Source organism: Spermophilus citellus (genome assembly GCF_964194105.1).
Source record: "Spermophilus citellus genome assembly, chromosome: 7".
NCBI classification, from domain to species: Eukaryota; Metazoa; Chordata; class Mammalia; order Rodentia; family Sciuridae; genus Spermophilus; species Spermophilus citellus.
In genome coordinates this window covers 165,797,441-165,813,846 of record NC_138188.1, presented here as the reverse complement: position 1 = coordinate 165,813,846, position 16,406 = coordinate 165,797,441, and the positions used below count along the sequence as shown (strand labels likewise).

The following is a 16,406-nucleotide window of genomic DNA, read 5'->3' as shown; positions in this document are numbered from 1 at the left end:
GGAAGTTGGTCCGTTTCGTTTTCTGTCCTCTGCCCCCAGCTGAGCGCCGCTCCCACGGCCGAGGCCGGTGCGTGCGCTGGGGTACGCCGGGACCCAGAGCGGCGAGCGGAGGGGGACGGAGAGTCCAGCGGGGCGCAGAGCGGGGCGGCGGCGCTGGCCTGGGCGTCCAGCGGCGGGCTGTGAGCGCCGGCCCTGCTAGCTCCCTTGGGCGCCCGGCGTCTCTACGGCGCGCGGCCAGCTGAGCCTGCAGCGCGGCCTGGTGGGGTCCCCGCCGGCCCCTCCGTCGCAGGCCGCTCGGCGCCCGGGCGGCCGCCAGCGCAGCAGGAAACGTATTTCTAGGCCTGGGAAAAGTTTTCCGTGCTCCAGTTACTCTGAGAAAAGTCGAATGGGAGGAAACGCTGAAACAGTAACGTTTTCACAGTGTTACCTTGTAATTCTCTGGCCTCGGAGGTTGGAAGACTCTGGCGAGTTCCCCTTTGAGTAGGAAGGTGTAAGTAACGACATTCATTCTTATTACCAAGTGACTTCACCAATTTATCAGCTCAGTAAAATAGATTTTTATTTTAATCTTAAAGGATCAGGATTTAAACTTACGTAACATAGTACTTTATTTGTACCACCCTGTGCCCCTGCTCACTAACAAAAAGAATCTGTGGGCTCTCAGTAGAAAGTAAGATTGTTTAGTCCTCTGCATTGCCTGCCTTTTCATTAATTATCCTTAGAGTGTGACGGGTGACTCAAGACTCAGTCGTCTTGCAGGAGGTGCTGTGATGATCTGAATTTATGTCTTTCAGCTTATCCTGGTGCAACAGACTGTTTGAGGAAGCGGAATAATTTTTGTACACTTAGTATTTATTGTCTTCTAATAATTGAATCAAAGATGAACCCAACCAACCCTTTTGGTGGGCAGCAGCCTAGTACTTTTGCAGCATCTTCTAGTAGTTCAGTGGGAACATTTCAGGCCAAACCCCCATTTCGGTTTGGTCAGCCTTCTCTTTTTGGGCAAAGCAATACATTATCTGGAAAGAACACAGGATTCTCACAGGTACCTGGCTTTGTGGCACCTTCCTCTTCAGTGCAAACGTTTGGACTCACCCAAACCTCAAGTTCTGGACTCTTTTCTGGACTTGAACACACTCCCTTTGTAGCTGTCTCTGGGCCTTCAAGTTCATCTGTGTCTGGAAATGCAGGATTTAGTTTCAAATCACCCACTAGCCTTGGGGTTTTCCCAAGTACTTCTACTTTTGGATCAGAATCTGGAGAAATAGCAAGCGGTGGTTTTGGGAAAACCGAATTCAGCTTTAAACCTCTGGAAAATGCAGTGTTCAGACCAATACTGGGGACTGAGTCCGAACCAGAGAGAACCCAGAGCCAAGTTACTTCTGGGTTTTTCACATTTTCCCACCCAGTTAGTAGTGGACCTGGAGGCTTGGCTTCTTTTTCCTTTCCTCAGGTGACAAGTAGTTCAGCTACCAATTCAAATTTTACCTTTTCAAAACCAGTTAGTAGTAGTAATTCATCATCTGCTTTTACCCCTGCTTTGTCAAACCAAAATGTAGAGGAGGAGAAGAGAGAACCTAAATCAATTTTTGGAAGTTCTAATAGTAGCTTCAGTAGCTTCCCCATATCATCTTCTGGGTCTTTGGGGGAACCCTTCCCTGTAAACAAAACGGGGATCCGACCAGGGTGTGAAGAAGCTGTTTCCCAGGTGGAGCCACTTCCCAGCCTCATGAAAGGACTGAAAAGGAAAGAGGACCAGGATCGGTCCCCTAGGAGGCATGGCCACGAGGCAGAAGACTTAGACCCTTTGTCAAGGGGTGACCATCCTCCAGATAAACGGCCTGTCCGCCTGAATCGACCTCGAGGAGGCACTTTGTTTGGTCGGACAATACAGGATGTCTTCAAAAGCAATAAAGAAGTATGTCGTCTGGGCAACAAAGAATCTAGAAAGGAAGTTGGCTTTGTGGAGTCCGGGGAAAGTGACCACATGGCTATCCCAGGAGGGAGTCAGTCTGTCCTGGCAGCCTCCCGGCTTCCAGGTGTGAATAAAGAGGAAGAAACTGAAGGTAGAGATAAAAAAGAAGGTGAGTTCTTAAAATGTACAATGCAGAGTAAATCTTGCTGGCAGGCTGTCCGTGAGTTTCCTGGGTATTAGCTTGTTTTTTCTGTTAGTTCTCTGTAAGTAGAACTTAAGGGATCCTTGGAGCAGGCCTTACATCCATGAACTTTTTCTTGTTTGAAGATGTTGCATTTGATGGTTTATGTTTCCATTGTCCTAACCCCTAGATTCTCTAAGGGGAACTATGCGTCAGAGTAAAAGAAGCGAGAGCACAGACAGTCTTGGGGGCTTGTCTCCCGCTGAAGTCACAGCAATCCAGTGCAAGAACATCCCTGACTATCTCAATGACAGAACTATTCTGGAGAACCACTTTAGCAAAATTGCTAAAGTACAGCGCATCTTTACCAGGCGCAGCAAGAAGCTTGCAGTAGTGCATTTTTTTGATCATGTGAGTACTTCTGAGTTGCCATTCGCTACTGCAGATTTGACTTGTTGCCTTTGAACGGTTTAAAAGTGACACATTCTTCAGTTTTTTGCTTTCTAGAACATGGAGAAAGCACTCAAATTTTATCTCACTCTTGTCCTGGAGAGCCTTGGATAGCACTGGGATTATAGGCATGTGATCCAGCTCTTTGTTTATTTCATAACCTGGAATCTTGAAAGGCTTGAGGTGCCAGTGCTCTAGGAGAGCTCTGAGGGTTGCAACAGTCTAGCCCTCTGCAAGGCTTGGGAGTGGCTCTGTAACCACACAGCACTTTTTCAAACTTGAGTTTTCTGGTTTTGTTTTTCTTTAATTGATCATAGTACATGAACACCATAAATATTCTAATAATACAAAGAAAATGTGAAATTTCTTGTGATCCTGTCCTCCAGAAACAACTGGTGGGTTTGTACCAACTCTCAACATTTTTGTAATTCATGGGTTGTAGGTTATATGCACAGATGCATTGCTCATGTTATGCAGCTTTATATGTTTATTATTTTTTCTAAATATTCTTATGGAAAAAATAATGTTCTTAAGTTTGTTTGTTTGTTTTTTTTTTTTTTTTTTGGTGGGGAGGGAGTACTGGGGATCAAACCCAGGGGCACTTTACCACTGAGCTACATCCTTAGCCCTTTTTTAATTTTCATTTTGAGACAGGGTCTTGCTAAGTTGCTGAGGATCTCGAGAAGTTGCTGAGACTGGCCTCAAACTTGTGATCCTCCTGCTTTAGCCTCCCAGGTTGCTGGGATTAAAAGTGTATGCCACCATGCATGACTTTATAAGAATTTATAAAGTAGAAAGCATGTTTTCATAGCTTTTAATTTTATTTACTTTATATATATGTTTATATATGTATTTAACAATTTTTTTTTAGTTGTAGATGGACACAACACCTTTATTTTGTTTATTTACTTTTATGTGGTGCAGAGGACCAAATTCAGTGTGTCACACATGGTAGGCACCACTGAGCTATAACCCCAGCCCCTATATATTTATTTTTAATTAGTTAATTGTTTTGGTACCTGGGATTGAACCCAGGGGTGCTTAACCACTGAGCCATTTCCCCAATCCTTTTTATTTTTTGAGACAGGGTTTTGCTAAATTGTTTACGGTCTCACTAAAGGTGCTGAGGCTGGCTTTAAACTTGTGATTCTCCTACCACAGCCTCCTGAGCTGCCTGGATTACAAGTGTATGTGCCTAGTCTATATTTGTTTATTTTAAGAGGTAGGGTTTTGCTGTGGCTACACCGGCCTTGAACTCCTGAGTTCAAGAGAGAGATACTTTTACCTCAGTTTCCCAAATAGTTGGGACTACAGGTATGTAACATTGGGCCCTTCTAATCTTTAGTATTTCCCAAAATCAATAACCAGTCTCTATTACTCCCTCCTCTCTTTTGTTTTGGTGGGGGGAATACTGGGGATCAAACCCAGAGACGCTTAACCACTCAGCTACATCCTTAGCCCTTTTTTAAAATTTTCTTTTTTTTTAATATTTTTTTAGTTGTAGTTGGACACAATATCTTTATTTTATTTATTGTTATGTGGTGCTGAGGATCGAACTCAGCGCCTCGCTCGTGCTAGGCGAGTGCTCTACTGCTGAGCCACAATCCCAGCCCCTTTAATGTTCATTTTGAGACAGGGTCTTGCTAAGTTGCTGAGGATCTCGAGAAGTTGCTGAAACTGGCCTCAAACTTGTGATCCTCCTGCTTTAGCCTCCCAGGTTGCTGGGATTAAAAGTGTATGCCACCATGCCTGACTTTATAAGAATTTATAAAGAAGAAAGCATGTTTTCATAACTTTTAATTTTATTTACTTGTTTGTATATATATAAAATGGTATTCTATGGTGCATGGCATTTTATCCTGTTTATTTGCTTACTTAGTTTTTGTCCTTTGTTTAAATTCCTAAGAGTGTAATTAAAAAAAAAATTTTTGTGTGTGTGTAGTTGTAGATAGTCAGCATGCCTTTATTTTATTTACTTATTTTTTTATGTGGTGCTGAGGATTGAATCCAGTGCTTCACATGTGTTAGGCCAGTGCTCTGCCACTGAGCTACAGCCCTAGCCCCTGTGTAATTTTCATGCAAAAATATTCATAGTTTTAGGGGTTTTGCTATTTATTTTATTATTAAAATAATTCAGTATTATTAATTATGTTCACAGTGATGTGCAACCAGACAACTATTTCCAGAATTTTTTCATTATTGTAAACAGAAACTGTAACCATTAAGCAGTAAGTCCCCATACTGTTCCTGGTAACCTGGTCTATTCCCTGGTAACCTCTAGGCTAACTTCTATCACTAAGAATTCACCTACTAGATATTTCATGTATGTGGAGTCATACAGTATTTGTCTTTTTGTGTGATTTATGTCAGTTAGCATTCATTGTAGCATGTATCAGAATTTGATTCCTTTTATGGGTGAATAGGATGGACCACCTTTGTTAATAAAATACTCTGTTGATGAACATTTTGGCTTGCTTCCACCTTTTGGCTGTTGTGGATAATACTGCTCTGAGTATTGTTATGTAAGTACAGGTTTGAGTCCTTGCTTTCATTTTTTTGGGGTGTACACCTTGGGAGTAGATTTGCTGGATCACTTGGTAATCCTCATTTTAAAAAAATTTTGGGCTGGGGTTGTGGCTCAGTGGTAAAGTGCTTGCCTGGCATGTGTGAGTAGGTACTGGTAAGAATTGTGTCCATCTAAACCTAAAAAATATTTTAAAACAAATTATGGGGCTGGGGATGTGGCTCAAGCGGTAGCGCGCTCGCCTGGCATGCGTGCGGCCTGGGTTCGATCCTCAGCACCACATACCAACAAAGATGTTGTGTCCGCCGAGAACTAAAAAATAAATATTAAAAATTCTCTCTCTCTCTCTCTCTCCTAACTCTCTCCTCTCTCACTCTCTCTTTAAAAAAAAAAAAACAAATTATGTTTTGCCTGTGTAATAAACATTAAGGTTTTTATTACATGATGTTTTTATTACATAATGGACATAAAAATACATTGCCATTTTAATAATTTTATTGATATGGATGAAGCTGATTACCCATGCACCCCCCCATGCCTCCCATGTCTGCTGTTACTCAAGACTGACCTCTTACCTAATGTGGTGCATATTTTTCTAGACATTGTATACGTATACAATGTGTAGTTAGTTTTGTGTGTGTGGTGTTTTTTTTTTTTTTTTTTTTTTGGTATCAGGGATTGAACCCAGGAGCACTTTACTGCTGAGCTACATCCCTAGCCCTTTTTATATTTTATTTAGAGACAGGGTCTTGCAAAGTTGCTTAGGGCCTTGCTAAATTGCTGACTGGCTTTGAACTCTCGATCTTCCTGCCTCAGCCTCCCAAATCACTGGGATTACAGGTGTGTGTGTGTTTTGTGATAAATGGTATCACATGTGTATCATCTTGTAGTTGATATTCCTTTTGTGCTTGAGTGTGACTTGGCAATCTTTTTGTTTCTGTGTATGAAACCAGCTGGTGAGATTCATCATACCAAATGCCAGAGGCCAAGTTCATGTGTTATTTCAAAAAGGAGAAGTTCACATACATGCCTGTGTGATAGGTAAGGGACCTGAGGGCTATGGCAGCCACAGCTGGAGACAGAAATGCAGGCAGAACATGTGGTAGGAGGAGGCACTGTTGGCTCCTTTTCATCTTTGAGTGATCTCATCATTCTGTACTGAAGTCTTAAGCCTAATGTTCTCTGGTCTCCTGCTGTCCTCATATTTCTATTACTGGACGATTTTTCAGGCATCTGCAGCCCTGGCAAGGAAGAAGGGGAAAAGTTTACATAAGGATGTGGCTATCTTTTGGCACAAGAAGAAAATAAGTGAGTTTTCAGTTATTCTTTTCATGGTCAGATGCCTGTGCAAGTTCTTTGACCTGTGAATGTCAGTCCTTTCCCCATCACTGGTGGGGAGGCTGGCTCTGAGTGGATCCTCATGTCTCATAGTTGTTTTTTTGGGATCTTTCCTAACCTCTTGTGACAATTATAAAAATATTGCTTTCTCAAAAAAGAATCTAAGTCCAGGGTCAGGAGACCTGTGATGGCATAAACTCTGTTCTGACTTCTCTGTCCTCAGGTCCCAATAAGAAACCCTTTTCCCTGAAGGAGAAGAAACCTGGTGACAGTGAAGCCAGCCAGGGAACAGAGGATGCACCCTTTCAGCACTCCCCTCTTGGCAAACCCACGGTGAGGCCTGCAGCTGGAGGCCTGAATAAAAGGTGGGATTGGTCTTTTCTGCTGATCACATTGAAGGACAGATGGGGATAGTGTCATCTAATGACATCTGAGTAGTGGCTGAGGGACCAGGGGGATGGAAAAAAATGAGCTAGTGGCCAGGCTGGGGTTGTAGCTCAGTGTGGAGTGCTTGCCTGGCATGTGTGAGGTATGCGCTCAGTTCTCAGCACTGCGTATAAATAAAGGCCCATCAACAACTAAAAAATATATTTTTAAAAAAGAGCTAGTTGCCAGCAGCTTCTGGGACTGGAAAACAGGTCCTTCTGAAGACCGTCCCCCGCCCCGCCACCCCTACCAACCAGCATGAGCAGTGAGGAGGCTCTGGGATAGCACATCTTTGCAGGGTTGGGTCCCAGCTGAGACTGGAGAATGAGTTTTCTACATCTGGAACTTGTCATCTGCAGGGCTGATTCTGTCTCATCCTGTTCTCATAGACAAGGAGCTGAGAAGACCCTCTTTTGGGGCGGGCCTTATTTTCCATCTAGGCATTTTCTCTGGGAGAATCTCATCACAAAGCTGCTGTAATCTAGCCTGGTCTGGTCCTCTTAGCCCCAGCTGTAGAGACCCTGTGGGTTATTTCCTACTCAGGAGGCTACTCACTTAGGGTGGCAGAGCTTCTGTCTGCACAAAAGGATGCCTACCCCATGAGGCTCATGGAGTACAGTGCCCTGAGCTGGTCACCATCTCTATGCTTGTCATGTCCCATAAGGTTACCTATAGTCCCCCCTGAAATGCTAATGCATCTCAGTAATTTTCCCCCATTAAGACATCTGACTGTAATAATTGAATTCTTTTTTTTTTTTTTAATATTTTGGTTTAGTTGTAGTTGGACACAATACCTTTATTTTATTTATTTATTTATTTTTATGTGGTGCTGAGGATCAAATCCAGTGCCATGGACATGCTAGGCGAGCTCCCTACCACTGAGCCACAACCCCAGCCCCAATAATTGCATTCTTAATAAGGATTTGTTCAGCCTCTGTACAACTTCTTATAGGTTTCATTTATTGCTCCCTGGGCAGCTGTGAATTGGTGTGAGCGTGGCTGCTTTTCCATCACATGGCTGCCCTGTCTGTATGGGGAACTCTTTCCCAGGGGCCCCTCCTCTGGGTTTGTGTTCTGAGAGAGCTGGCTGGCTCCTGTCCTATTTACAACTGGGCCTGCTTTGACAAGTCTCTGCCTTAATCTTTCTTTTCTTTTGGCTAGTGCATTGTTTTCCTCATTTTATTTATGTATTTATTTATTCATTTTGTGGTACTAGGAATTGAACTTTGGGCCTCACTCATGCTAAGCAAGTGCTCTACCACTGAGCTAAGTCTCCAACCTTATTTCTATTCTTTTTTTTTTTTTTTTTTTTTTTTTGAGAAAGGGTCTCACTATATTGTCTAGGCTGTCCTTGAACTTGTGATCCTCTAGCTGGGATCATAGGTGTGTCCACCCACTTTGCCAGATTCACTTTCCATTTCATGATTGCAGTTTAATTGCTGGTTTGATTTTGATTTTTCTTTTCTCACTCAACCAGTCTTACACTCTCTTTGGCATTCAAGTTTAGAAAATGTTGAAAAACAGCTAGAAAATGGGGAAGCTGAGACCTGTTCTGCTTAGTGTGTCCTTCAACAGAAGTAAAGTTGGGTATTATAGCATGTAGGCAGAGTATTTCCTTATGGTATTAAAGGTGTGTTTTTTTCCAGAATGAATTTAATTGCTTTGAGATAGAAGTCCAGAAATATTTATTTTAACTGTTTAAATTAGTTCATTTCATCTTTTAAAAACATGAAATATTTCAAAAATTATTTTAAAACTAGTAAATAATTATATTACTTTTGTGCCTGTAACCAACTTTTTTTCCCCATTGAGATGAGCTCTTGCTACATTGCTCAGACTTGTCTCAAACTCCTGGGCTCAGGTGATTCTCCTGCCTGCCTTCCAAGTGTGTGTGCTACTGGTGTGTGCCACCATGCCTGCCTTGCTAGCTCCTTCTTTTTATGTGGTACTGGGGATTGAACCCAGGGGATGCTATCACAGAGCTACATTGCCAGCCCTTTTTATTTTTTATTTTGAGACAGGGTCTTGTGAAGTTGCTGAGGCTGGTCTTGAACTTTGTATCCTCCTGCCTCTGTCTCCTGACTTGCTGGGATTACAGGCATGTGCCACTGTGCCTGGCCTTGCTTCTTTTTCATTAAGAAAAGAAAACTTTTCTCATCACCAGTTTTATCAAGGCATATCTCATTTTAATGCTTTCTCAGTTTTAGAGGACCCAAAAATCTTGACAGGTTCAGATATGGAAATGTTACAAGGACCCTTAATGTATTTTTTTCTATAGCTCTCCAGTGAAGAAGCCAAGTCTTCTGAAGGCTCACCAGTTTGAGGGAGACCCATTTGACTCTGGGTCTGAGGGCTCTGAGGGCCTTGGGCCATCCGTGTCATCCCTTAGTGCTCTGATAGGTACCATTGCTGAGACATCTGAGGAGAAGTACCGCCTGCTTGACCAAAGAGACCGAATCATGCGGCAAGGTATGTGCATTGTGGCACAGGTTCCAGAGTCCATGGAAAGGTTATGGTGAAAGTGTCCCTTTCCATGGGCTCAACTGCCATTGAGTCTCTGGGTCTCTGATGTGCCACATCTGCCTGTTATTGTTGACCAGTCTTCCTGGGATTGAGTGCTGTGTGTGTACCTATGTAGATGAATGTGTTTGCAGACATATGCATGAAATAGTGATGAGAAGGTGGTGTCTCAAGGATTGAGGTGAAGAGTGCTTGGTTTTGGATGTAGTCCCACCCGTGGAATGTTGAGCTGTGTAAATGTGTCGCCTTCAAAGTATTGATTAATGTGAAAGAGATACAGTGACCAAACATGTAAATATACATACTCTTTGCAATTTTTCTTCTTAAATTTCAGTTTTAGGAGTTTCCTTTTTTTTTTTTCCTTTAATTTTATTTTATTTGTTTTTTTGGGACTGGAGGATTGAACCCAGGGGCATTTAACCACTGAGCCACATCCCCATCCCTGGAGTTTTCTTTTTTAAAAGCTTTGAATAATTGGAATAATCACAGTGCTTCCTTAACAGAGTAATAAAAGCTACTACCAAAAATTATGTCATTGACATGGTGATTTTTATATGTTAAATAAAATTATTACTAGGTATTGAATTATTTTCAAAATAAAAATAAGATTACATTTTGAGTTGTGAAGTTATTGCATTCCATTTTATTTAAAAAATACATTTAGGCTGGACTTAATGTTGCACACCTGTAACCCCAGCGACTCAGGAGCTGAGGCAGGAGGATGGCAAGTTCAAGACCAGCCTCAGCAATTTAGGCCCTAAGTAACTTAGTGAGACACTGTCTCAAAAAATAAAATAAAATAAAAAATGGGATGGGGTGTAGCTCAGTAATAAAGCATCCCTGGGTTCAATCCCCAGTACTGATAAATAAACAAAGAGAAAAGATAAATATGTAACCTTGAATTCTATGGATAATAATCATGTACTTACTCAGGTCAAGACCCCATTAACTTCCATTACAAATAACGAGAGAGAATTCTAGAATATTTGTATATTTTGAATAGTTGCATTTAACAAATTTATCACTTTAGTAAACATCCTACACCATGATTGTTCATCACTGAAGTCACCATAAGAATTACAGAACACTGGACTGGGATTGTGGCTTAGTGGTAGAGTGCTTTGCCTAGCACATGTGAGGCACTGGGTTTGACCCTCGGCACCACATAAAAATAAATAAAAAAAATACAGTTATATAAAAAATAAAATAAATTAAAAAAATAAAGGTGTCCATCTACAACAACAACAACAACAAAAATAGAAAAAAAAAAAAGAATTCTAGAACACTGGTGGTACATCTAGCTTTGAGTGAGAGGATGCCCATCTGTAGTCTGCAGTGAAGTTCTGTTGACTGTTGGAGAGGTCTGGCCCTGGTGGTCTTTTTGATCCTTGATGTCTACTGTCTGAAAGGGTAGGCCATATAAGTCCCTTCGTCTGATGGGTTTTAAAAATATTTCTTTCCTTTGTAATTTGTGTTTCTTTTTTCAATTTTTGTCTTTTGTTACTATGAAAATACACTTCTGTGGGTTCCCAATAACCAACATGTGGTATGTCCTTACCTCTTACTTGACATCACTTAGCTCGCGTGAAGAGGACTGATCTGGACAAAGCCAGGACTTTTGTTGGGACATGCCCTGACATGTGTCCTGAGAAGGAGCGGTACATGCGGGAGACCCGGAGTCAGCTTAGCGTTTTTGAAGTGGTCCCAGGCACTGACCAGGTGGGACTCTGGTCTCCCCTCTTATCAGGGGTTGGAGGTGGGGGTGTGTTGGGCAGGGGTGGGGAAGGCTTGTTCTTTGTGGTTTCTGTACATATGGATACTTGATTTGAATGTTTGCTGTTTTGGGATGGTGATGGGCATTTGTGCTATTAATAGTTATATTAAGCTATTTCATACTGACATGTTGGCTAAGTAGTTTTTGTGTAATGCAACTAAACCACATCATATTTAATGCAATAAAGTATAGATGTAGGATTTTTTTTTTTTTTTTTTGAAGAAAGGTAACAAAATTTATTAAAGAAAGGAGGGGAGACACTCTCAAGGGAGAGAGTGGTTCGTCTTGGAAAGGAGATCTACCTTGATGTGGGTTTTTAAAATCTAGATTAAAATTTTATTTTTTCCCCTTTTTACAGTTTTTTTTTGGGGGGGGTAGTCACCGGGGATTGAACTCTGGAGCATTCAACCACTGAGCCGCATCTCCAGCCCTTTTTTGTATTTAGAGACAGGGTCTCACTGAGTTGCTTAGCACCCTGCCTTTGCTGTGGCTGGCTTTGAACTTGTGATCCTCCTGCCTCAGCCTCCTGAGCCGCAATGCCTTTTTACAGTCTTATTCCTTCCCTTTTCTGTATTTATGTTCTGCACATGGAGATGATGGATGATCTAGATTCAATTTGTATCTTTTCATGAACTCTTCCATGTGTTATGAGGATTTCTTCATAAGCATTTCTTTTTTAAAAAATTTTTATTCTAATTAGTTACACATTCATAAGTGTTTTCTAAATGAAGCATATGTGTCTTTATGTAGCTCTGTCAAAACTGTCCATTTTTTGCAGTCAGTAGATAGACTGTTTTTAATTTTTCAGTTCAAATAATAATATTGTTTGGCATCTTGTGTGCAATGCTTCTATGATATTTTGATTATTTTTTTCAGCTACGTCTATGCATTAAATTACTGCATCAGAGAGTCTGACCCTTCCTGAACTGTGTTAGCACATATTCCCCAGAAATCTGCACCAGTCTAGATTCTTTTGCTCTTCAGGTTTTTAAAATTTTAATTAAAAAATAATTTTTAAGAGGGTGGGGGATATAGCTTACAGGTACATCTGGATTCATTCTCTAGTCCCACACACACAAAAAAATCTTGGCCCTGAAACTCGAGTTGTGTGGCTTTGTCAACCATTTTGAACCTCAGTTCATCTTTATTTTTTGGATAAGGGGTTGAATCCAGGGATTCATTTTAAAAGTGTATTCTTAGGCATGGATCTTGTGTGAGTGCATGCATGATTTCCCCCTTGATTAAAGGAACAACGGTGCCAGTAGGTGGCCCCAGCACCTGCCACACAAATAACCTGTCCCTGTTCTGTGTTCCCAGGTGGACCATGCAGCGGCCGTGAAGGAATATAGCCGGTCTTCAGCTGATCAGGAGGAGCCTCTGCCACATGAGCTACGACCATCTGCAGTGCTCAGCAGGACCATGGACTACTTGGTGACTCAGATCATGGACCAGAAGGAAGGCAGCCTGCGGGACTGGTACGACTTCGTGTGGAACCGCACACGGGGCATACGGAAGGTATCAGCTACCTCTGGTCAGGAGACTAGGAAATGCATGTATATTCCAAAGGCATACTGGGAGCACTTTTCATTTTACTACTAGGGATTGAACCCGGGACACTTAACCACTGAGCTACATCTCCAACCCCCCTCCCCCTTTTGTGTGTGTGTGGTTCTGGGGTTGAACCCAGGGCCCTGTGCATGTAAGGCAAACACTCTACTAACTGAGCTATATCCCCAGCCTACTCCAGCTCTTTTTATTTTGTATCTTGAGACAGGGTCTCACTAAGTTGCATAGGGCCTCACTAAGTTTCTGAGGCTGGCTTTGAACTTGTGATTCTCCTACCTCAGCCTCCCAAGTCACTGGGATTACAGGCATCTGCCATAGTGCCTGAATTACTCAAATATCTTAATCTAAAACAAAAATATACTTTTATTTAAACTGTTATAAAATCCTCTTAAAATGTGCTTGATGGGCTTGGTTTCAAGTTGAAAAGTAAGCAATTCAGTGGTGATAAGCATGGATTTTTCTCACAGTTGATTCTTTGCCAGGGGAGTGTGTGTGGAGCATGTGCAAGTGTAATGCATGTGTGTGTGTAATCCTTCCCCACCCCTGTGGCCAGGACATTACACAGCAGCATCTCTGTGATCCCCTGACGGTGTCCCTGATAGAGAAGTGCACCCGATTTCACATCCACTGTGCTCACTTCATGTGTGAGGAGCCCATGTCCTCCTTTGATGCCAAGATCAACAATGAGAACATGACCAAGTGCCTACAGAGTCTAAAAGAGATGTACCAAGATCTGAGGAACAAAGGCATCTTCTGTGCCAGTGAAGCTGAGTTCCAGGGGTACAACGTTCTGCTCAATCTCAACAAGGGGGACATCCTGAGGTGAGTTTCCAGATTCACAAGATGGCCTATGATATGTGAAAAGGCAAGATTTAGCTTGGAAAAGAGCCTTTAAGATTGCAATAGCTGACAGTGCTGAGCTCTCTCTGCTAGGGAACACTAGGCGATAGCAGGACGCCCTAGTCTGAGCTGTCAGCTACTGAGCTGAGCTGGGAGCAGAGCAACAGGGGTATGCACTGTACCCGCACATCTCACTCAGACCCTTATGTTCACTCCAGAGCATGTTTCTCTTCAATGAGAGGAAATGAGGGTGAAGGCCTCCTGATCATACAGGTAGTGAGCCAGGACAGGGAAGCCCACATTCTATCAGAGTTGTTAGCAATTTGCTGTTTCTAGGTAGTTTTGTCAAAGGTCTAAGGAAGAAAGGAAAACACTGTGAAACAAAATGGCAAGTATCAATGTTAAAAATGGAAGAATTTTAAGCCAAGTATGTTGGCACATACCTGTAATCTCAGGAGTTCTAGCTTGGGAGGCTGAAACAGGAGGATTGCAAGCCAGCCTGAGCAACAGGGAGGTGCTAAGCAACTCAGTGAAACCCTGTCTCTATGAAGTACAAAAATAGGGCTAATGATGTGGCTCAATGGTTGAGTAACCCTGAGTTCTATCCCCAGTACCCCACCCCACCCTCCAAAAAGAAGGAATTTTAAACCCTGGTTTGATATGTAAGTAGACCTTTATCTGATAAATATACCTGAGTCTCTGGGCCAAGTTTGTGAGTTGGTAAACTGAATTCAGTGCTGGCTGTTGTCCTTTAGTTCCAAGGTTCTTTTATTTATGGTGAAAAATTTTTTAGCTTATTTATGGTGAAAAATTTTTTAGCTTATTTATGGTGAAAAAAATTTTTTTTTTTTAGTTTAGTATTTTCTCCAAGAACTTTGTTGTAGAACATCTAGATGTGTGATTGGTTATGTTTTAAAATTAAGCCTGGCAGATAAGCTGGCTATGGAAAATGGCTGTGCTGTCTTTTCATATATGACAATCATTTGTTTCTATCTTAAATAGTTCAGTCAAATTGATTTTCTTTTTTTTAAATAACAGACTTTGTCATTATACTGCTGGCATTCAGTCAGCATTATTTTTTTGGTACCAGGGATTGAACTTGGAGGCACTCTTGCCCACTGAACCACATCCCCAGGCCTATTTTGTACTTTTTTTACAGACAGATTCTCACCGAGTTGCTTAGCGCCTCTCCATTGCTGAGGCTGGCTTTGAACTCATGATTCTCCTGCCTCAGTCTCCCGAGCTGCTGGGATTATAGGCAGGTGCCAATGCACCTGGCCAGTCGGCATTACTTTAAGATAACTTTTTGATGATTACTAAATTATTGCTTGAATCAGTGTATTTTATCCTTTTAAAGAAAACCCTTATTGATCTAGGTCCAGAGTGGTAGCTCTGAAATCAGAAAACTGAATTCAGAGGCACACGTCACCACAGGACACTCTTTCTCAGTATTGTTGAAATCTAGTTATTTATCAGATCTATCTTTCTAGAAATGTTGTTTAATTAAAAACAATACTCTGAACATTCTGTCTCCCTAACAGAGAAGTGCAGCAATTTCACCCTGATGTTAGAAACTCCCCCGAGGTGGACTTCGCTGTCCAGGCTTTTGCTGCACTGAACAGTAATAATTTTGTGAGATTTTTCAAACTGGTCCAGTCAGCTTCCTATCTGAATGCATGTCTTTTACACTGTTATTTCAATCAGGTGAGTAAAATAACTGCTTGTAGTACAAGAAGGAAGAGATTGTTACTTGGGATGCTGAAGCATCTCTCTGCTGTGAAGCCCTTCCAAGCGGGTTATAGCCCCCTCTCCTGGAAACTGCTGCAGCCTGTGAGGGATTTGTGATGGCCCCTTAACTTGGGATTGGCACTGTTGATCGCTGCCAGGAGAAGTGTGCAGTGCAGATGCTCACTGTGGCTCAGATAAGAGGAATCTTGAGCATGGCAGCCAGGTTCAGCCTTGTCAACATTCATGCAGACAGAAACGAAAAAAGCAGAGATCCCATATTACTTGCACAAAATCTCTAATTTTGAAATTCTCAGCATTATTAATCCAAATTTTGGGGGTGAGGCTGGTCAAGTGGGGTTGACTGTTGCCTTTGTCTAACTGGCTTCTTTATTTGAGACTGCCTTCCCTTTCAGATCCGCAAGGATGCTCTCCGGGCTCTCAACATTGCATATACTGTGAGCACACAGCGATCTACTGTCTTTCCCCTGGATGGTGTGGTGCGCATGCTGCTTTTCAGAGACTGCGAAGAGGCCACAGACTTCCTTAACTATCATGGCCTCACTGTTTCTGATGGGTAAGGGCTGAAACTGGAACTGTGGGCTTTGCTCCCATTCCCTTTTTCTTCTTACATTCCAATAAAGGGCTGTAAAAGTGTCAGTTGCTTGCCAAGTCCTAGAGAAGGCATGTTCCACTTGCTGCTTTCCTGATATGGAGCTGGGAAGTACTCCCAAAGTCATATGCTGTTTGTGGGCAGACTGGTTTCAGACCAAGTTCTTTGTGACTCTAACAATCAATGCTTTTCATGAGTTACCAAAGAATCCAAAGATAAAATTTAAGAATCTTCCTATTCTGTTCCTTTAAGATAGCCTATGCTGACCTGTGAGTGACCACTGCCCACTTCTGATAGTTGAGATGGTTGAGACAGAGGTAGCAATAGGCCAGGCTGATGTGTTTTCCTCTACCTTCCAGTCAGTATTTTGAGACCATGATGAAATTTCCAAACCCTCTCCCAGCAATTGGCATCATTATACTCAGTGGGGTTTCTCCAGCCCCTTCCTCCTATAGCTCTTTTCTCCAGAGCTGTCCTTCAGGAGATGAGCAGCTTCTTTTCTTGAGACAGGACCATATATTGTCCCATGTGTGG

At 42.2% G+C, this 16,406-nt stretch overlaps 1 protein-coding gene across 1 annotated transcript in view; it reads left to right on the top strand.

The window, feature by feature from the left end:
• The first annotated feature begins 34 nt into the window (after window positions 1–34).
• MCM3AP (minichromosome maintenance complex component 3 associated protein) overlaps window positions 35–16,406 on the top strand; it is a 44,293-nt gene continuing 27,921 nt past the window's right edge. The window contains exons 1-11 of the mRNA XM_081301521.1: window positions 35–490; window positions 795–2,084; window positions 2,287–2,507; window positions 6,300–6,378; window positions 6,632–6,773; window positions 9,113–9,303; window positions 10,934–11,073; window positions 12,446–12,643; window positions 13,248–13,516; window positions 15,076–15,238; window positions 15,676–15,836. Of these exons, the coding sequence (XP_081157647.1) occupies window positions 881–2,084; window positions 2,287–2,507; window positions 6,300–6,378; window positions 6,632–6,773; window positions 9,113–9,303; window positions 10,934–11,073; window positions 12,446–12,643; window positions 13,248–13,516; window positions 15,076–15,238; window positions 15,676–15,836 (2,768 nt within the window). The 5' untranslated portion in view covers window positions 35–490; window positions 795–880. The remainder of the gene's footprint in view (window positions 491–794; window positions 2,085–2,286; window positions 2,508–6,299; window positions 6,379–6,631; window positions 6,774–9,112; window positions 9,304–10,933; window positions 11,074–12,445; window positions 12,644–13,247; window positions 13,517–15,075; window positions 15,239–15,675; window positions 15,837–16,406) is intronic.